This window comes from Microtus oregoni, unplaced genomic scaffold (genome assembly GCF_018167655.1).
Source record: "Microtus oregoni isolate MIOR12 unplaced genomic scaffold, Mior012 000064F_ref0000363, whole genome shotgun sequence".
Taxonomy (NCBI): Eukaryota; Metazoa; Chordata; class Mammalia; order Rodentia; family Cricetidae; genus Microtus; species Microtus oregoni.
Window position 1 is genome coordinate 8,256,263 of NW_024543874.1, and position 22,464 is coordinate 8,278,726.

General features: G+C 44.6%; 1 protein-coding gene across 5 annotated transcripts in view; it reads left to right on the forward strand.

The window, feature by feature from the left end:
- Rbm33 (RNA binding motif protein 33) overlaps positions 1-21,449 on the forward strand; it is a 110,484-nt gene extending 89,035 nt beyond the window's left edge. For 2 of the 5 annotated variants that reach the window (XM_041640538.1, XM_041640540.1), the window contains 4 exons: positions 8,455-8,664; positions 10,929-11,117; positions 15,451-15,539; positions 15,794-21,449. In XM_041640538.1, the coding sequence (XP_041496472.1) occupies positions 8,455-8,664; positions 10,929-11,117; positions 15,451-15,539; positions 15,794-15,842 (537 nt within the window). In that variant the 3' untranslated portion in view covers positions 15,843-21,449. The remainder of the gene's footprint in view (positions 1-8,454; positions 8,665-10,928; positions 11,118-15,450; positions 15,540-15,793) is intronic. The other 3 variants (XM_041640539.1, XM_041640542.1, XM_041640541.1) reach the window with 2 other exon arrangements.
- The last annotated feature ends 1,015 nt before the right edge of the window (positions 21,450-22,464 follow it).

The window sequence follows — 22,464 nt, forward strand, 5'->3', positions numbered from 1 at the left end:
ATGCATGTATTTTTTTTACTACATTTTGTTATAGTTGTTTTGTATTAAAAAGAGAAATTGAATATATTTAAGGTTTGTTTGTTTTGGTTTTTCAAGACAGGGTTTCTCTGTGTAGTCCTGGCTGTCCTGGAACTCACTTTGTAGACCAGGCTTCCCTCAAACTCAAATCCACCTGCCTCTGCCTTCCAAGTGTCAGGATTAAAAGTTCACACCTCTCTCACTTAGCATGTTTAAATTCAGTACCTCAAGGGACTCGCCAAGACATGCCCCTGTGTACTAGCCAGGAGACAGGACACCTGATGGGAGGAAAGGCTGTTTGGGACTTAACCTTTTGTGGGAAGGTTATTGGATTCTGGTGTTTGTGTGTATTGGTGAGGCCTTCTGGCTTCCCCAGTTACTCAGGGAGGAAATATGTGGTAATGGTGTCAGCAGAGCAGCTGTGGTCTCTGTTGTCACAGCACTAGGCCTGCCTTTGTGGAGCTTTACAGTGAGCTGAGCACTCTGTGGACCCTGTGCGTAACAGTAGGTATAAGCATGTTATCGGAGGCTGCTTGTTCGTTTCCTGGCCACCCAGACTCAAAATAATTACACTGAAAACTGTAGTAGTTGTAATACTGTTTGGCCTATTAGCTTATGCATATTTCTGGCTAGCTCTTACATCTTAAATTAACCCTTTCCTATTAATCTGTGTATTGTCACATGGTTGTGGCCTACCTGTAAGGTTCTGTTTGGTGTCTGTCTGACTCCATCTACTTTCTCGTTATATCCCTTCCAGCCTGACTATATTCTGCCCCGCTATAGGACAAAGCAGATTCTTTTATTAACCAATGGTTGTAAAACATGTTAACAGCATACAGAGGAGAATCCCACATCACAAGCAGAAGTGAAGTGGGATGAGTAACATAACAGGGAGACCCGAAGAAATGGCTTCTGAGTGGAGAAGAAAGCAGGGTAAAGGAGTGAGTCTTCTAGGTATGTGTGTGGGGAGGGTGGGGTATGTGTAACTGTGGCAGTTTCTAGCTGAAGGAAGGGCACTGGGTTGAGTACAGAGAGTGAGTGAGTTTGGAGATGGGCCTTGCATAAGCTGTTTGGGTCTTAATTTATAGAGCAGTGAGAGCCACTTGAAAGTTCTGGTGAGCTGATATTCTCACTCTGTTTTGCTGGCTTAGGGGGAAAAAACTAGAAAAATATAAAACTGGCAGATTTGGGGTTGAGTTCTATTTTAAACATTATACACAAGACGATATAAGACATAACTAATTACCTGAGTATTAGGGTTGAGATGAACAGAAACGTTCATTTTATCCCTCAAATCTTTGTCACTTTGGGAAGTACCAGTCTGACAGAGAGTTAAACACCTCTCCATGGCCACAGACTAATGTAGAATTTGCCACACCCTTTCTTGTTGTCTAGAGACGCCATGTCTCAAGCCTCTGTATTGCTCAGGACTTGCTGTTGTGGGTTCTTCCGATGCTGCTACATGTGCTCTGCCCTGCCTGCCACCCAGAGCTTCCCATCCTTTAGAGCTCTAGCTCCAGCCCCTGACCCCTGCTCCTTCTTGAAGGGCTGTCTGCCTTCTGTTCCATATTTGTCACTAGAACCAAGGACAGTTTCAAGGGTGTCTTAAGTAAGGTTTCCATTGCTACAACGAAACACCACGACCAAAAGTCAAGTTGGGGAGGAAAGGGTTTATTTGGCTTGCACTTCAGCATTGCTGTTCATCACTGGAGGAAGTCAGGACAGGAACTCAAATAGGGCAGGACCCCGGAAGCCAGACCTGATGCAGAGGCCATGGAGGGGTCCTGCTTACTGGCTTGCCTCCCAATGGCTTGCTTGCTTAGTCTACCTTTTTATAGAATCTAGGACCATCATCCCAAGATGGTACCACATTGATCACTAAATGAGAAAATGATCTCAAGGAGAGCTCCATTTCCTCAGCTGAGGCTCTAACTTGTGTTAAGTTGACACATAAAACCAGCCAGTATAAAGGATATTAAAAATACTTAAGAAACTTAATATGAAACTAAAAATTTCTGCATAGTTGGATTTCTTGTTTCAGAGCAGAAGTGAAGTGGACACAGTATCTCTCTGGGTGTCTGAGAATGAGCAGGGCAGTTGTTCCCTAGCCTTGTCGGTAATACCAGGAAATGAGCAAAACAGGGGCAGGGTCCAGGATAACATTGATCTTTACTGTTAATCCTTTCAGCCACCTTCTGCTTTTCCCCCCAAATCCCTTTTTCATTTGGTTTGCAGAATAGGATTGCGTTGTAAGGTCTGTTTGCTACTTTTGAGCTTTAAAAATGCTCGTAATTATTTATTCTGGTGATAGGTTGTGCCACGGTTTACATGTGAAGGTCAGAAGACTTGTGGGAGTTGGCTCTTTCCATCATGTGGTTCCCAGGCATAGAATTTAGGTCATCAGGCTTGGCATCATACACCCCTACCCACAGAACCATCTTGTCAGCTTTCTGTTTGGAACTTTGAAGTAGTCAATCTGTCACATTTGCTAGTTTGAAATTGTTATTTAGGGGACACGGCTCTGCCCTGCCTGGTTCTGGAGAAGCTAGCTTTGTAGGCAGTATGGCAGTATAGGTGGCTCAGGTGGAGGGAGGTAAAAGTCGAGGTAGAATTGACTGGGACCGTAGTCTTTGCAGGTCTAAAGGACAGGACCATGGATAGAGTTCCAGGGAGATGGTTGTTGACATGGGTGGGCAGCAGGTAACAGGCTTGTACTGGGAAGGCACCTGCAGCCTCACCTCTGAAAAAACCAGCTTACAGCCCCACTGCCTGAGCAGCCTCGGTATTGTACAGAGCAGAGCCTTACTTCTGGTACATTTTCATTTTCAGCTGCTAAGTTTGTGCCAGCTGCCCCTGGACCTTGTTTCTCCTCAGAAGTTCAAGGCTTTGGTGGTGTTTTTGGTGTTTTTTGGTTTTGATTTCCTTTAAAGACAAGCTAATTCTTCTCTTTAAAGCTTTCTTCATACATACCTAGTCTCAGAATGGAAGATTATTACATGGGTAAGCACTTACAAATAGCTGCCAGGTTCTCATATGGTAGAGTGGGACACATTCACACCCCTCAACGAAGTGAAGTTCAGTAGTTAGATGTGGCTAGTCAAGTGGCTTTGGCCTTTCAGATTTGGTTTGTAGTTGCCCTCTGGACCCATTACCTGAAGAAATATTCCAGATTTCTGTCCCCAGTGTGCTTGCTTGCTGGTTTGTAGGTTTGTAAGCATGCCTGATGACGGGGGGAGGGGGGGGACAGACTGCAAATGTAAGATGTTCTAACACCCCACACAGCACCTGGGGCAAGGAGGTTAGGGTTGGCTTGTTTCTGCCCTGTCTCTCCTGTAGTCCAGCAGTCTATAGAGAGAAAATAGAATTCTACACATATTTGTGCTTGGAAACTTCACATAGCTTGCATATCATTTATTGTGCTGTTCTGAACAAGCCTCCCAGAGATTGCTGGGATAGGCTTGTATTGTTGTCCTTAATAGAAACCTGTGTGACAAGGGCTGTGGCTGCATCATCATCTACATTGCTGGTGACAGTGAAGTGTGGCCTTATCAGAAGGAGAATTCATAAGAGGCTGCCCTGGGACACCACGCCACTGTCCTTCTGTGTGTCCTGACAATGTTATCTGTCCTTTCAGTGCTGAGTATCAAATGTCTGTCATGAGTACAGAAATTAATTTAATGTCACCTGAAGACATGCAATTAATCTTTTAGAGGTTTTTATAATACCTTTACAGAAAGAGTTGCCAGTTTGGTGGATTTGGATTTTGGGGTTTAGAAGAAGATAAGGAAAATTAATTTTTCATCAGGGTTAATACAAGCTAGCAGGGCCACAAAGGCTGAGGAAAATGATTGGGGAATTTGTCAAGTGTTGTCACTCCAGAATAATGCTGCTTAACGCCTGATAGGTATAATCAAGGGCTGAGGTTCTATGGAGAGGGATTAATCAATTTGCCTGCTAGTGAATGCAACTCAGCGATACCGCCTCTTCATGGGCTTTGAAGAATAAAAATAAGATTTGATCTGTCAAATTGCAAGAAGCTCTGACAGTATCAGTAAGCATTTTTATCTGTACATTTAAACCATTTGTTATAAATAAATTTGTCCTGCTAATGTTGATGGCCACAAACCTCATTTTTTGGTAAGATTAAGCTGATAAAAAGTATTCCCTGGGCTTACTTAATTCAGATGGGTATTTTAAAAACCAAATACTAGTCTAAAGAGACATTTTTATTGTATTCATTAAAGGGCAATCATTTTAGAGCAATTCAGCAGTATGTTTCTACATGGGTACACCTTCTTCCCCTTATCTGCTTTAGAGAAACTCTTGTGCCAGAAGTCACAGCATGCCCCATGATACCTAGGAGACTGCTCGTCCTGAAGACTTGCTTCTGCATTGGAATGTAATCTGCCATCACTCGAGGACACTGGCTTGCATACATCTCAGCAGCAGATTTCTGAGATGCCTATTTGAAGCAGTACCTTCAAAATATTTGAAGTATTTTAAACCGTGTGTAACTTCAGACTAATAATTACAGTTCTCTTTTCAGTGCTGGAACTGATTGTACAGGCCAATGTAGGGTCTATTTAGTTTGACTTGTCTCTGTGCATTACTATGGATATAGAAATGTATTCCTGAACATGGTCTGTTAGCTTACCCAGTGAGCATTTTCTAGTGGTAATCCAGAGTAAAAAAAAAATCAGCTTTTCTTTGGACAAATATAGTATTTGTTCTCTCAATTGGGAAAAAAAAATGTTTCTTTTCTTTTTTTCTTTTCTTTTATTATTATTATTTTTTTTTTTTTTTTTTTTGGTTTTTCGAGACAGGGTTTCTCTGTAGCTTTGGAGCCTTTCCTGGAACTAGCTCTTGTAGATCAGGCTGGCCTCGAACTCCCAGAGATCCGCCTGCCTCTGCCTCCCGAGTGCTGGGATTAAAGGCATGCGCCACCACTGCCTGGCTTCTTTTCTTTTTTTCAAAAGGAAATAGGGGGCTGGAGAGATGGCTCAGAGGTTAAGAGCACTGGCTGCTCTTCCAGAGGTCCTGAGTTCAATTCCCAGCAACCACATGGTGGCTCACAGCCATCTGTACTGAGATCTGGCGTGCGGGCGTACATTGAGGCACAACGTTGTATACATAATAAATAAATAAATCTTTAAAAAAAAGGAAATAGATTGTTTCTATTTAAGCTTTGAGTGCTTAGAATGAGTTTCATAAAAAGTTAAAGTACAGCATTATGATGACTTAATTAGAATAGTCTAGTTGAGAGAAAGGTATATAAGCTTAGCAGTGGAAGGCTGACATAGGAGGATCACCACAAGGTTTCAGGCCAGCCCGAGCCACAGAAGGAGATGCTTACATTCTATATTTAAGAAGTGATTGGACTATCTCTTTTTATACATACTGAAGAATTTCCATGGTAAAATGTTTTAAATGACCTGCCTGCCCTCTCTGGGGGGAAGGAGTAGACTGTTGTGCCCCTCAGGCTGGGGCCTAGCTGTCCTCAGGAGGATCATGTTATGGTTCACTAGTTATTAAAGACTTAACTTATACTCGGCCATAGTATGAGGTGCTTTTTCTGACAGCTAATATCTTGAAGGTGCTTTGTTTATTCATGTGTATGTTTCTGAGGGATGTTCTTTAATAGGTGTCTTGGTATCTTTTCTTTGTGATGTCGGTGGCTTTGTGTTCCGTATGTTAACTGACTTGGAGAATGAACCAGAACATGGGCCTCCCATCCTCCCTTTTTACCTGAAGGAGACTGAAGTAGCTAACAATTTTACTTTAGCTCTGTGGTAAAATCCCCTGGGCGGAAGGGGAGTCTTTCTTTGTAAGAATTGTCTTTTCATTAGCTGCACATCCTTGCTCCTTGGCACTCTGTCATCACTGTCTGCCGACTCTGTTTGGGTCTATATGTGTTTTGTGCGGTTGGCGCATTTCATGACACGATGGTGTCATGGTCAAATATTCCTTTCACTGCTTGAGGACATCGTTATGGTCCCTCTGTTTACCAGTTTGGAATATTTGTCTTTTGCCCATTTTTCTTGTTCAGGATAATCAAAGGAGTGTGGAGTTTGTTCTCAGAGCAGCCTTTGGTACTGATGGAGAAGAGGCTTCTCTGTTCCCACTCTTGAGTATGAGCTTCATTGTCTCTTCCTGCTTTGTTTGGAAGTGGAACTGGTTTCTCTTAAAGTTTCAACTTGATCTTAGGTCTTTTCCCCTTCTTTTTGTTATAACTGTAGTATTTGAATCCCTGAATTTTGATGTATTATATATATCTGCTTTACATGTTTTCTTTTTAATTATTGGTTCTTAGCATGACTTCCTTAGTGCTAGATGGGTACTTTTTAGCTTAGCACAGCCCTTCAGATCAACTGTCTCCCCCAGCCTACAGGCATGTTGAGGAAAGTGCCTGGAATCTGACTTTTTCAGCCTTCAGACAGGACCACAGCCCTAGAAGCTTGTGGGTCCATGGGTCGAGGGAAGAAAGGCGGCAGCAGCGCACACACGTGCAGTCCTGGAAAGCAGTACTCTGTCACCTGTTTCAGTGTTGATTCCATTGCCCCCAAATGATTGTTTAGCAAATCTGTGAAGTTTTGGAGAGACCAGACTTGGCAGTTTCTGCATGCTGCAGTGAGCCAAAGCTCTGTCTCCTTGTAACAGTTTAAAGCTTATTTTTTTTCTTGGGTTATAATTACATTGGTGTAGTAGGAGGCCGCTTGTTTGTTTCCTGGCTGCCCAGACTCCAGAAATAATCACATAGAAACTATATTATTTAAATCACTGCTTGGCCAGTCACTTAAGCGTATTGCTAGCTAGCTCTTAACATCTAGAATTAACCCATTCCATTATTTATATTTGCCATGAGGTTTGTTGCCTACTGTACTGCCTACAGCTCCTGTCTTTCCCTTTCGGGTGGCTATGTGGTGTTTCACTTGACTCCGCCTTCTTTCTCCCAGCATTCAGTTTAGTTTTCTCCGCCTAGTTGTATTTTGCCCTATCACAGGCCGAAGCAGCTTCTCTTTATTCATTAACCAATAAATGCAACACATAGGCAGAAGGACTTCCAACACCACATTAGTTGCTTTTCCTTGAAAGCCCGTTTGTCCATTAGCTTGTTTCTAAAAGATAAATCTGGAGGTTTTCTAAGTCTTGGTTATAATAAAATACCAGATGCTGGATATAGAAAAGAGGTTAATTTTGATTCTTGATTCTCCGGGTTGGGAAATTTCAGAGCATGGTACCAGGATCCAAATTCTGATGAGGGCCTCATGGAGGAAAGTCAGACAAGTGCTTGCAGAAGAGAGGAGGATATAAGAAGCCAGGTGCTTTTTGATAGCTAGTGGCATATCTAATCCATTCGCACAGAATCACATCAATCAGTTCATAAGGGTGCAGCCCCTTTGACCAAAACACCTTGGAGTGAGGCCTGCACTGACAATTAAACTTCAGCATGGTTTTGGTGGGGATAAACTACAATCCACCTACAGCAGAGTGGGAATTGGAGATGTATATAGACATGTACTTCTTTTGAAATCATTTGCTAAGTCACCACCCATTACTTTCATGACTGTGCAACCTGTGTGGAAAGGTTATCAACCACTAGCTGATATATGCCTCTTCAGGTCAGGAGGAGTACAAGTTTAGTGCCGCTTCTCAAGGCCCAGCATTCATTTCTACTAAGATTGCATTGTAACAGGGCAGAATTCTTTTCATCTATTCTTTCTGTCCCGCCCACCAGTCATTCTTTGAAACATGCTGAAAACTGCAGATTGCCCATAGGTCTCGCCCACAGGCTGCTTGGTAGTACAGTAGATTCAGATGCCAGCTTGATGTGGGCATGCCTCATAGACATTCCTCATGGTCTTCATAGTCAGGAGCAATTGAGATTGGGAGTAGGAGGAACAGAAAACAGGTTGTGAATGTTTCCAAAGCTCTTAGCCCAGCACTTATGCTACTTCTCTGACATTCACCCACTATGAAACCTGCTGGTGGTATATATCCTCAAATGGGAGTCTCCTGCAACAGACACTGGAGCCAGGCAGCTTCCCCATTGTGGTGGGTTTGAGCAGCATCTACAAAGTTTTAAGACCACTACCTGTACACACTATCAGTTTTCAACAAAAGTGTTCTTGGTAATAAAAAATGAGGTAGTTTTACAATTTAACCAGTACAAATTAGGTAGTACCTGTGTTCATTGCAGCTCATTTAAATAGATATATTCGTTAATAGAAAACTTAACGTTTTAAATTTCAAAAATACTGTATTTAAAACCTTAACCACTGCCCAATGAGAAGTTTCCCTACTGGCTCCAGGGAAAACACAGCTTTGGTATTATTTATGTCTGAAAGGTTCTGTTTCGGTCAGCAATCGCAGTGGGCGCCAGTGCATGGCCAGAATGGTGAGCAGACACTGATCCTCCTGCTACCTTGTTGATTTCAGCAGGGAGGAGAGAGCGATGGCTTTTCTCACACAGAGAGCCAGCCCCAGCGGCTTCCCCAGCCTCCGGACATGAGACAGCAGCCTGCTCGCAAGGTGACGCTGACCAAGGGGGGTCCTCAGCAGCCCCAGCACCTGCCTGTGGGGCCCCACATGTACCCGGCTATATCTCCAGGGATCAAAAGCATCCAAGGGATTCACCCAGCCAAGAAGGTACTGAAGTGGAAGGGTCCTGCCTCCTATAAGTTTCCTGGTCACTGGCTGAAAGAAATTGGAGTAAGGTGGTTTTTCTGGCATTTGCTAATGTTCACATTGGTAAATGAGCCATTGTTTTCTTAGTCCTGGTTTAGAAAGCCTTCCCTCCAGTCATTTCCTCAGTGGTACAACTAGAGAATGTGGCTGTCCTGTACATCTGAATACCACTGTACTGTACAGACAGTACTGGGCTCCTGTGTTCCTTCTACCCACTTGACCCCAGAGATGTCCCTAATAGAGAACTAGGACTATGCCCTTCCTGCCTGCAATTACCCATCAGCTCAAGAATACAGACAAAGGGGGCTGGAGAGATGACTCAGAGGTTAAGAGCACTGACTGTTCTTCCAGAGGTCCTGAGTTCAATTCCCAGCAACTATAATGAGATCTGGTGCCCTCTTCCGGCATGCAAGCATACATGGAAGGAATGTTGTATACATAATAATAAATAAATCTTTAAAAGAATAGAGACATTTAATCCCAGCACTCGGGAGGCAGAGGCAGGCGGATCTCTGTGAATTCGAGACCAGCCTGGTCTACAGAGCTAGTTCCAGGACAGGCTCCATAGCCATAGAGAAACCCTGTCTCGAAAAACCAAAAAAAAAAAAAAAAAAAAAGAATAGAGACAAAATCCTGTGGAGGTGTGAAGGTGAATGAAGGTCATTTCCTCTGGGCCCAGCCTATCTGTGGACTCCTTACCCTTCTTGAGGAGGCCAGTCTAGTCATGTTGCAGGCAGCGAAGTGACAGTGTACTCTTCCTCAGTTTCTGGGGGAAAGGCAACCTTCTACTTTTCCAAAGCAGATGGATACAAAGTCATCCATGTCTAAGGAACAGGTGAGGCCAGGCAGAGGGAGCCTGGTGCTGGCGCTGCCCCTCTTCAGATGTGGGGTCTGCTCATGCAGTGTTCCATTTCACCTTGTGTGTCCTGTCAGTAGATGACTCTGCTGCTACAGCAGGCCAGATGTGCACATATTAGTGATAAATCCAGCAATAAAATGGTTGATCTCACAGCCTGTTCCAGGCTGCATTTCAGACCTAACCCCTGGCTGCATTAAGAACATAGCTTTAGAAAATTACATGCGGGTATACTAGAGATGCTTCACCCACCCTCAGCCCTCTTAGCTCTCCTTTAAGAGGCTAGTGGTGTTTCTCACTTGTTAGAGCTATTGTGAGGCTTTTATAAGATAATTATGGCAAAACCTACTATCTGGTTGAAATTTGTACGAGTGTTTATATTGTGACTTCCTGTAATGAAAGCAGAAGGCTGGTTCATTCACTTTTGAGTTGTCTCCTGCGTGAGTCCTGGAGCAGTCTCCACTTCTCCACAGCTTGTCTCACAGCAGTAGTGGTGGCCTTCTGTAGGTGAGCCTCTAGTTGTGTTCCTCTAGAGCCCCATACTTGTGGTAGCATTGCATATCCTAGGCATCAGCTATGGCTTTCTACCTTTTCTTATGAGGTGGCAGCATTTGCTGAATTGTTCCTTTTAACCAAATGCTGGTACAGAATTAGGGTAGGACATGGGTGAGGTCCAGTGTGCTTCAGTTCCACTGTCTTTGCATTCCTAGTTAGATAACTGCAGAATTAGGCCATCTCTTTTTAATTGTTGTACTAGTTGAAAATACTGGAAATGCCAGATATCCCTTTTTAAAGGCTCTTCATTGTAGTTCCGACACTTGGGTGGCTTTGAAAAATGATGCTTTTGAGGTTCTTTTACCCCTTTTTGGTATATGATTATGTAAGAGCTCTGGAGGTGATTGTCACAGAAGACCAGGTGAAGTCCTGTTTCAAAGAGTGAATATAACTTGTCGTGTGTGACACATTACTGATGTTAGCGAGCTAGCACTGTGTATACCATGCGTCCATTAGCCTTTGCCATGGTGGGAAGAATTGTGTGCTTGGGGCAGTTAAGATGGGTTCTGTGTGCTAATGGCAGCCAGTGCCTGTATCCTTACAGTGTTTGTATCATGAATGAAAGTAACACCAGAATCCCTCCCAATTATAGCTGCAGAACTCTGCTGGGCTTCCATCTTAGCCTCATTGTACTTGCTGGTGTTGCTTCAGTTAGCTATTAGGCCACCCTCTAAGGTTTGATTAACACACAGAAGATTCTGTGACTCATAGCATGTCCTCCTGGACCCTGGGCACATGCTTGCTTTGTACTTTATTAGCTACTACAGGAAGAATCCACTCGGGTATCAGAATACATCTTCTTTGTCATTACCAGGCCATCATGCATGGACGAGGCCGAGGAGTAGCAGGTCCCATGGGCCGAGGGCGCCTAATGCCAAATAAGCAGAACCTTCGAGTGGTGGAATGCAAACCACAGCCCTGTGTGGTGTCCGTGGAAGGACTCTCCTCATCCACCACTGATGCCCAGCTGAAGAGCCTGCTGATGTCTGTGGGGCCAATCCAGGTGGGTTTCCTGCAGGTGGTGACGACGCCAGTGAGTCATCTCTCCTGATAAAACTGCTATGTCATACGTGAGCACAGTGGGCCCTTGTGGGTTACATTGTATTAAGATGGTACTGGAGAAGAAAGAAGTAGTGCTCTGGTAGAACATATTATCCTTTGAAATCTGTCTCTGAAGTTCACATGTGTACACATACCTATCCTTTTTCTCAAATCACATTTTACTTGTGATAATTTCTCAGAATTTCAAATAATTAGCTACTTTGTCTTATGTTTCTGAAGCTCTCTCACATAGTCACAATTCTGATGCTCATTTTAGTATCTACAGGACACATGGAGCAGTTACCTGTACTTTGTTGTCATGTCCTTTCAAATGACAGAGTCTGATGCTTCAGGTCTGAGCTTGTTACCAGTGGTGTGAAGGATGGAGACAGACATCATCCCATGTCTGCTATAGGCAAGTTTACACTGCATTCTCTTATGCAGGTGGTCTTCAGAGTCATGCCTGGCCAGTGAAAAATGCAAGTTACCCAGAGAATGTTACATTTCTGAGCAGAATGAAGGTCCTACTTTTACTTTAGTTCTTGACTAAGGTGTTTCCGACCTCCATTTACATATAGGTGTAGTGGCTCAGGCCTTTAATCCCAGCATTTGGGAGGCAGAGGCAGGAGGACCTCTGTGAGTTTGAGCCCAGCCTATTCTACATAACAGGTTCTGGGCTAGGATTATATAGCAAGAAAGATCCTGTCTCAAACAGATATGTTTCCTGTTAACTATTATGAGGTCTTAAAGTGAATAGATTTCTCAGAGAAAGCCTTCTAAAACTGAGCCTAGTGTTTAGGTATTTGAGTTTAATGATAGCCATCTTCATTATGGGATTCTTGAGAGGCGGTTAGATTTAATTTAATATTTATTATTGAGAAGTTAACCTGCAGACTTTGGCTCCCACGTGTAGCAGATGTTGGTAACGCTTTGTCTTTAAGGATAGGTGGTTTTAGCCACTGTAGTGGTGCACACCTGTAATCTCAGCACTGAGAAACTCACACAGAAGGAGCACAAGTTTGAGGCCATCTGGGGGTACATATTGAGACTGTCTAAAAGGGGGGATAGATGCTTTCTGAGTAGTTGATTGTAGCATCGTTTATTTGTAGAAACAGAATTAATAGTAGAGAATTGTAGATGTATTAACATGTCAGACAAAATAATAATTGAAAATTCTGGTTCACGTAATAGCCCAGATTCCAACACTAGAGCCTGCACCATGGCTTCAGATGCTTGCTAAATGAAGGCTTGCTAAATGGGTCTTGTGTTTATTCTCACTTTCCAGAATTTATGCCCTAAGTGTGAGGGCAGCTGTAGCACTGTTGCCATGTGCCCTGGCTTCACCATAAGCAATCCTGGGTATTCTCTTTACTCTGGTTATCCCCAGCAGATGGTCCAGTGGGACTCACAGGCTGCCTGGAGATAAATAGTTGAAACAATGTGACCTCTGTCTTACTTGTCTCATACAATAAGTTTTGTACTTTGATTAATATAAACCTCTTAAGTGGCTTTCTCCTCCTTTTATTTGCCACTTTGTGTGTGTGTGTTCTGAAAACTGTGGTAATAGGGGCGGCGGGGCTGCGTTCCCAGCACCCCGGCCGCCTGCTCGGCTAGCTTATGCCCCAAAATAATTACACAGACACTGTATTCTTTTAAGCACTGCTTGGCCCTTTAGCTCTAGCACTTACAGGCTAATTCTCACATCCCGATCAACCCATCTCTAATAATCTGTGAGCACCGGTCTTACCGGGAAAGGTTCAGCATGTCTAACCTGGCGGCTTGCTTCATGGCGTGTGTCTGCCCAGGAGCCGGGAGCATGGCGTCTCTCTCAGGCGTCTGCTCCCAGGAGGAGAGCAGAGCTGTGGAGTCTGACCTCACTTCCTCTTCCTCCCAGCGTTTTGTTCTGTTTACTCCACCTACCTATGTCCTAACCAATAAAATGGGCCAGGGCAGTTCCTTTATTAGCCAATGACCTTCCTCCATCAGAAAACAATCAGAATAATTGTGTTTTAAATGAAGTTGATTGTGGCCCTCCCCAGTCCCAAGCATAAGAGATGCTGCTGTTGATAAATGGCATGTGTTAGAGAGGAAGGCCTGAGAGCCAATGGAGAGTTTTCTAGGTTACACCACCCATGCCTACCCTTTAGATGAGTTAGAAGCTTCAGTGCTGTGTGACACCCAGGGAGTCCCTGAGGAACTGATGGGCCAAGGCCTATTCACCCTGGAAGCAGAGCAGTTTGACTCCTTCTGGTCTTAGGTCAGTGGGATGGTTTTGAGTAGGATTGTGTGGATTTTCTCAGCATCTGTAAATTACTTCTTTTCTTCCTCCTTCTCCTCCTCCTCCTCTTCCTCCTCCTCCTCCTCCTCCTCCTCCTCCTCCTTCTCCTCCCCCTCCTCCCCCTCCCCCCTCCTCTTCTTCTTCCTCCCTTCTCCTTCCACCCCCTCCCCTTCCCTCCCCTCCCCTCCCCTCTCTTCCCTTCTTTCGTTTGGCTTTTCAGGACAGGGTTTCTCTGTGTGACCCTGGTTGTCTTAGAACTCACTCTATACACCAGCCTGGTCTGAACCCAGAGATCCAACTGCCTCTGCCTCCCAAGTTCTGGATTAAAGGCGTATAGCAACTAAGCAAAACAAGGTCTCGTAGTATTTAATGGGTAAAGAAGTGACTGAGCACTTTTAATGGCTCAGCAGTTAAGAGTTTATATTGTTCTTAAAGAGGACTAGAATTCAATTCCCAGCACCCACATTAGGTAACTCATAGGTAAACATTTGATACATCTGACTTTCTTGGGCACATACACACACACTCAATTTTTAATAATTTTTTTAAGTGATAGAAATGTGATTTCAAGAGTGCTTGATTACTTTGACAGGTTTAAATACAGATATCAAAGAAATGGTGTTAAGTGGTAGAATTAGATAGATCTCCATCCAGCACTGTTGCCTTTCTTTGAGAAGAAGCAGTGTGTTTTTTCTCTTTGGGGAATTATATTTCAAAATGAAATGTAGGGTCGATGTGCTTTGGGTATGGCACCACCTAGTGCTCACTTTCTTAGAACTGGTGTTGGCCAAGAGGATACCTGTTCTTTCAAGCCGTTTACTTGAGAGAGTGATGGTAAACCATACTTGAGTACCTGTCAGAACTGAGAATTGTGTTTGGTCAGGCAGTGATTCCATAGAAACTACTGCTCTCCATTAGCATGCTACTGCCTAACATTCTCCCAGCTCTTCTAGACCAAAGGAGACTGGTGAAAGGTTGAGCAAGAGATAGATGAGGTGTAAGGCTCCTGATGTTTAAGTTTCAGATGGAGAGGATGCAGCTAGTTGAGACCTGTGAGTCAGAAGTCACTCTGTTTTGAGAGCAGAGCCAGGTTAAAGCTTAGAGCCAAGAAAATAAGTTCATTGTAATTTCAAGGCCCCTCTGCTTGAAGAAATCTGTTTGCTAGGTTTTGCCTGAAATTGTTTTAAGAAGAAAATTAAGTTTTTATCCCATGAACCTGAGGTATCTGAGAACAAAAAGTCACTCCTTCCCATGTGGCTCAGTGACAATGACTTCAAGGCAAGTACTGGGTTTGAGCCATAATGTAGTGATAACTGGCATCTGATTCCTGCCTCTGGCCAGATTTTCATTTTTTGTGTTAGCATGTTTGTTTGTTTGTTCTAGTAGTTCTGTGGACTAGATTGAAATGCCCAGCCTTGTGAGTTTGTTTCTCACTGCCATATTGACTATTGGAAAGGTAGCTAGCCAAAGCAGTGAGATAACAGGCTCTGGGGCCTGCATTGACCTAAGATCCCGTTTTGCCATTTCTCAGTGTGCAGCTTTTGTCAGCATTCTCACTTGCAAGCCAGGTTTGCTACATCTGTAGAAATGTAGAGCTGAAAAAAATCCAAAGCTCTGGGGGTACAATGTGCCATCCATGCATAGAGTCCCTCACCCAGAGTGGACACTTGATTATGTATCCAGTGCCATGTGGCCATAACCCATTTACCCTGTGGTAAACCAGGGACACGAGTCATTCTTTAGACAGATGAGGACACCATCAGAAGGCATAGGGAAAGAGTTTTTACCCATGGGTACCTGTGTCAGTCTCAGAGTGGAGAGGGTAGACGTGCTACTCCCCAGCTAATCAGCAGCATTGCTTTGCACAGGTGCCCAGGGAGGCAACGAAGGACAGGTAGCTTGTTTTCATGTTTCAGGTGACAACCTCGCCTGCTGCTTTGTATAGAAACTTAAAATATGTAATTGCTCATATTGTATGTCACAATTGGCATTAATTGTCTTTGTTTTCTTCCCATAGAGTTTACAGATGCTTCCTCAGCAGCGGAAAGCCATAGCAAAGTTCAAGGAGCCAGCCCACGCACTAGCATTTCAGCAGAAATTCCACAGGTAGCCTCTGTGTTCTGTAGTTGGTAACTGCAGAGGAGGAGGGGGACGATGGGATGAGGGGAGTGCTGTACTGTATAGAGGTGCAGACCATGGCTACATATCTTTCCTGTAATCTACTTTTGTTGTCTGGAGAAGGCCCATTCTGCTTTCATATACCTTGGGTTTTTCTCATTAGGTTCTACTTCACTTCTGTGCACGTTGGTGAATTGCTGTCATCAAGAGTTTGTGTTAACTGTTTTTTCAAATTTCCACAGGCACATGATTGATCTGTCCCACATAAATGTGGCCCTGATAGTGGAGTGATCTTGAATGGGAAAACCTGACCTCATGCTGCACACACTGTGGAATTTCTTCAAGGAAGCTATAGGTTGGCACAGGATCTCCAGAAGTGTAGGTCTCTCCAGTCTGCAGTTTGCCATCTTGTCTGCACGCCAACCAGCCACAGGGTGATTCCAGAAGCGAGTTAAACTGGTGGACATGGGATTGGAGTCTGGTGTTAGATCGCTTTGAATTCTGTCGTCCACAGAACTCTGTCCTCGTGTTCTTTTGTTTCCAAGTGCTTACAATGCATGTAGACCTTGTTCTTCATGATCCTACTATGTGATTGGTCACAGTATTAGATTCAGGAAAGAATGTTACCAGCTCAAATTCCAAGGATTTTTCCACAGTAAAGAATATTTGATAATGGTTGCACTTATCTTCAGTACAGGCTAGAAAAGAGTTCTCAACCAGGCTTAACTGGAGTGATCTCAGAAAGCCCTCACAGGCTCTGGTAAAACAAAGGTAAAAATTCGAGTGATTATGATTGCACTCACCTGCCCTGGAAAGCCAGGGTGTGAGATGGGTGGCTGGGAATGGTGCCATGGAAGTGGCAATTCTGCTTCTTGTAAATACCTCCAAAGTGCTGCCTGTTTCAGCAGAAACTCTCAGGTGGGCACAGTGCTAGCTAAGCAAGCGCAGGGAGTTCCAGGTCCAGTGGCTCTGTCACCCTCACAGGCAGCCCTCTTGGCCTAGTTTCTTGGCACAGGTTGAGGCACAGCTTGAAAGGTGGTCAGACCTACTTGGGCCTCTGCTCTTTAAATGCCCTAGCTCTGTAGTGTGTGCTGTCATTGCTTTGATTACCTCACTGTCCTCCAGGGCTCTGAGTTTCCTTTGGGTTGCCCTTCTATCACATGTGGAGGGATGGATTTCTCAGCAGGGCTGATGCTGCCCAAGATAAGTGTGTCTGTCCACATTAGTCATTTTGGTCAGTTCTACCAGGCGAGACTCACTTTCTTAAAAAACATCCCATGGAAGTCCATGCTGGGCAGACACTGAATACAGTGCCTTATTACGTTTCCCTCATGAACGCTTCAGTGTTTGGGACATACTCTAAAATGGGCAATGACACTAGGACACACTCAGGACTTTTTAGTTGTATTTTATACCTGTAATTTTATCTTTCATATCTTAATAGGACTGAGGGAAATAGAAGTCTGTTGTCATTTACTGTCGCTGGGTAATGAGGAGTAGGTGTAGGATGTGAAGTAGCTGGCTTCCACAGCTGAGGTTTTACATTACGTTCTCAATTAAGTTGCCAGTGTTAACAACCGGAAAATGGTATTCCAGGCCCTGTGAAACTTCATAGGGCCAATTGTGAGATGATATTATATGCTAGCAAGGAGCACTGGGGGCAATATAGTAGTTACTTGGGTTCCAGGCAATTGAGGTGAGGCATTTATAAGATGTCCTAGAAGACCTTGTGGCTATGGTGCCACCTCTGACCACAATGCCTCTGCCTCAGCCCTGGCAGGTGCATTGAGGGCCAGCCCCACTGGGCCTTTACCAAGCTTGCCCAGTCCATCCAAGTGCTATCTGGTCACCCCACTGTCTCTCCCACTCATTTCTCTTAGACACAGGGGTCATTAAGATATTTCACTAAATTGGTGAGTTTGATAATATGTTAGCTCTATTTGGACAAGTTAGAGGCCATGTAGGAGATTGAGGATTAGGACACAGAAAAAGAAGTTCAAGATGTTTGCTTCTTTCTGAAATAGTTTTGAATGCTGGGCCTTTAAAACCCAAATCTACATTTTTTTTTTTATTTGTCTGAAACGTAGGCACTGACGCTTTGAAGTCATTTAAGGAAACAACCTCATCAGCAGCACTCTTCACCTCAGGCCCCAGGGCCACTTTGTGTGCGATGAGGTATCCAGGAGCATGTGTGTCCCTTAACAGTCTACACACATGAGCTAGCTTTCTCTATATTGCAGTGTCCTGAGAGACCAGCTCCAAGTACTGCTTAGAACAGCTGCTCACTCTGGCCTTGGTACACATCCACCTGGTGTGGACTGTCAGACCAGGAGGGCCAGCCTTAAAGGCTTAAACTTCTGTGAAGGAAACCACAGAAAGTGAAAGAAGCAGAATTAGAAAGAACGTTCCCCACTTGCAGTGCACTTCTCACAGTGAAGTCAAACCACCACCCGAACTCAACCCGTGGAAGATCTGCTGCAACCATTATCTCTGTTCTTTCTTTATCATGCATTTAAAATGAGAAGGAAAAGCATTAGCATACTGTGTAAATATGGACCTTTAAGATTAAAGTGTTCTTGGAGATGCTTTCAACTCAAACAGCAACATCTTAGCTATTTGTTAGTTCTTTTTTTTGTTGTCTTATCAAAGTTTAATGGAGACACTTTCATAATTGTTGTTGTGTACATTCGATTTTCATAAAGATGGTAGTAAGTCAATACATTAACCCTCATCTGTGTATTATTTGTTCACAAGTTCCAGAAGGTTGAAGGAATGATCTCGCATCTGTCCTTAGGTGGAGAGTAGGGGGAGGGGACAAATAACTTTCCCTCTTTGCCTTGTTTATTTTGTGCTGTAATGATTGTGAGTTCACTTAGCTGCTTACCTCAACATAACCTTGTGTTGCCCTTGGCTTGGCCACATTTGTTAAATCCTTATTTTGAAACTCTTCTTGAGGGGGAAAATCTTAACTTTTCTTTTTCAAAAGAGATTCTGAGGTAAACTTCCACCCTGCCCCCACCCCCATCCAAATAGGCAGCTTCTTATGCAGGTCCTGTGCCCATACCTTGCCGTGGAGGAGTGTGGTGAATGGGGTGGGAGGTGGGTTTTCCATGACCATTTTCATCTGGATAGCTCTCATGTGATGTGCAAAGGTCCGGAATGGTTGTCTGAATCAGGATGGAGCTTAGGTCCTGCACCCAGGGGTGTGTCTCCCCCCCCGCCCCCCCCAAGCAACATTCTGCCTGAAGCAGGTAGAAGAAGATTTTGCTGCTCACGGAAGCTGTCAGGGAACCTAAAAGGCATGGGAGGGAGGACTGGACAATGGTTTGGTCGGCGAGGATCGAGTCTTAAGGATGGGAATGTCAGTGATGTACACCTCCGATGGGACCCCAAGGGTGGTCCTTCAGTAAGGCGAAGAGCCCTACAGATGAGCATGTGAGGGAATTTTTGGAGTGACATAGGCCAGTTGAAGGGTCTTTCTTGGAGGACTAGGCTTAAAGACTATACCTGTCTTCTGTCTTTTGGTTTTTGTTTTGTTTGTCTTTTATCTCCTTGTGGCAATATTGGGAAGGTAAGCTTGATATAGACCATTGGCTTCGATGCTAGTCGAAGATAGGTCCTAGTGATGTAAAGGCACTAGCACAAGAGGTCTATGCAGTAGCTAAGTATTGTTCTTGGTCATTATTGGGTGTTCCGAGGCTCTTTTCTCTGTGTCCTTTGACCCAAGACAAAATGAACGAGTCAGTAAGCACATCCCTGTGCCAGGCTTTGGGCCACAAAGGGCGGCTCCGTTGCTTGCTGTTTCCCTTCCTGGGAATCAGCTTTAATTCCTGCCTCTTACTTGTTCGACCCAGCTTTGACTTTGCATCCTTAATCTCCTGCCCACTTATTTTTGTTTCTCAGAGAGGAAGAAAAGGCCTGGGAGAGCTAGTGGGGAAGGTGTTGGCCATCTGAGACTGTATCTTGAGGCACTCTGCAAAGGAACTAACTAATGGGGCACAGGGTGGGCAAGAACAAGACCCCTCCCCACAGGGGAAGCCATTAGAAGCTTAGCTCAGTTATGGGAGAGTCTTTAGATACTTTACCATGTTTAATAATACTGCCATGATGGTTTAGGAATTTTAAAATTTGTCAAGTGTTATTTTTATATTCTTAAGTATAAACTTTGAAAGGCAGTTAGCCTTGACTTATTAAATCCTAAGGATTTTCTGTAAGGTTTTTTGCAACCTATTTAGTTTTGTCATTTGAAATGCCTAACTTCTTAGGTACACAAACCCATGGCTTTGTGTACTGGAACCAGAGTAATCCACTGATTCATATTGGATCCCAGGTATACCTTCTGTTGGTATCAAGTGTCAGGAAGGGGCACTTGTTAACGCACCTCGCCTGACTTCCCTAGAGACTGCTGATCATCTACTCTTTCTGTTGTGTGATGGTAGGACAGTTGAAAGGACAGGCATTTTCACTGAGCAGCTCTCTCCTTGTCCCTTAGACCTACCGTAGGGAGAGGTTCTAAGTGTTCTCCCTGGTTCAGTTTACTGATTTGAAAAGGTTTGTGGGGAAAGGCAGGCGATTTAGAGAGAACCTGTATAATTTTTGTCTCACAAGTCCCACAGGTGGGATGGGCAGGTGCATGTTATTGTGTTCTGTGTTTGGAAGTTTAGTGTGCTCTAGACAGTAGACCTCTTGACCTTCTTACATGACTTCCTGCTAAACTGCTTTTTATTTTAAGGACACGTGCAGCGGAGGCTGGTTTGGGGACTAACACCTTTTGCATTCTGCACTGTTGTCTTAGAACAAACACACTGTAGACAGCATGTTGCACCCAGACCACACTGACTGGCCCCTGAGGAGCACATAACCACTCATTCTTTACATTTCACAGGTGTGGGATCCAGAGCTGTGTCCTCTGTGAGGACTTCCCTCCTAGGCTTTAATTTTGCTGTTTAATTTGCAGGTGCAGCAGTGATGGAGAGTGGTTTCCTTTTGCTTTAAGAGTGTCTGATGTTGTGTTCTCTTCTCCACTCTTGGCTCTACTCCCCTGCCCTGGCAAGGGCTCTGGCTCCCTCCTCACCTTCTGCTTTCTTCCCTCTTCACACCTGAGGTACTGTCACTGTTTCCCCTCCCAGTGATTCTCCTGTTTGCATGCTCTCTCCCTCCACTTCCATGGTTTCCACGCTTGCAGTGGCCACTGATAATTGAGTCAGGTTCCCTCTGGCAGGAGGGAACATTGTGGATGTCTGCACCAGGGCCACATCTCCAGTTTCTCTAACCCTTTTGCCTCAACAGGTCTTTCCTTGGGATTTGCTCCTCCAGAACCTGAATTGGAGAGCCTGACTTTTGCTTGTTATTTTGCAGTTTGACTCTGGGCCTAAAGATGCCAGTGCCTCTCAGCTGTGGTCTGCATGTTATTAACCAGCCCTCTCTGTTTTTACTCCTCTACCTTTGCAGGACCCAGGGCGTGGGTCAGTGTTAGTGGTAGCGTGCTCTCATTCGCTTGGAAGTGGTGGCCGTGTGGCCGTTACACTGCCCTTGCTGATATGGCCCTCGTCGTCGTGTAATGTGTGTGCGCCTCCCTGCTGTGCAGGCAGCTTGGAGTGCGGGCTATGTTGCTGGAAGTGCGCTGGCTGCTTAGAAACCACGAGACACCGCCTTGCTTTCTTCTGGCCTCACTGTTTCTGCCAGTCACGTGCTCTTCCCATATGAGTGACACTGCTGTGCTTTACTTCGGTTTTCCTTGGCATTAACCACTTGGGAACTCTTGCAGGCTGTATATGTGAAAAATAGTAGTGACATAGGTGAAAAGAAAATGTATTGTTTGTGTATCATTTGTGTGGTTTCATAGCAAACAATGTGTTTGAACTGTACTGTAACCAAAAAGTCTGTCAATAAAATATTAAGAGGTTCTCCTGACTGAAGAATTTACTTCCTCTTGCGTCTGTCGGGCCCCACACCATGTTCTGGGCACTGACTTGTCCTGGGGTGGGTGGGATTGGGGAGAGGTGCCTCTCAGCACAGCCCAAAGCTGCATCATAGGTGTTTCCTTAGTGGAACCATGAAATCAGGTAACTGCTCTCCACTGTCCTGTTTTGCAGGACTTGGAACTGACCAAACGATGACAGGACCTTGCTGGGCAAGTTGGGGAGTTCATCTCTCCTTAGAACTAGTAATACATTCATATGTAATTGTACAGCTTGCAAGAAATGCATATTTTGTCGCAGTGCTCTCAAGAGCCGAGACATGGAGACATCAGCCACAGCACCACGTTGTCCCACCCCTCCTTGCAGTTGCTAGCTTTGTTCCATGCAGATCTTGTATTCCCAATCTGTTTTGAGAATGAAGCCTTATAAAGCTACACTGCTGCTGGGTATGGATTCAAAGAGTAGTCAGACAGTGCTGTGCCATGGGGCTAGGCTTCATCCTGGCCCAGGCCATCTCCCTTCTCCCGTTACCCTGTGTAGCTCTCCCCTTGTCTGGGCTAGCTGCTCTTCTGCACAGAAGTACTCATACCTGCTCCTTGACTTTCTTGAGAAGGAGTACACGTTGCACCTGACCCAGACAGACCTTCATCGGTCAGTGGCTGTGAGTGAGGATAAGACAGGCGGTACACATGCAGCCATGCCTTGTCTGTCAGGCCAAGGCTATGTGTTGGCAGTCAATAGGAGGGGACTTGGGGCCAAGCTCCAGTTATCTAAGCAGGAAGAAAACCCTGTCCAGCCTTACATCCCACATAGCCGAGTTGTGGGTCATATTTTAAATTTTGGCTAGCAAAATAGCCCGGGGTTCATAAAGGGCTATATATCCAAGCGTCAGCCAGAGGACAGGACCAGAGACCCATTCCAAACATGTTTCTGAAGTGTGCCCATTCTAGTCATGCTGGTGAGCCAGCTGCAAAAATGTTCCCTTTGCCCTC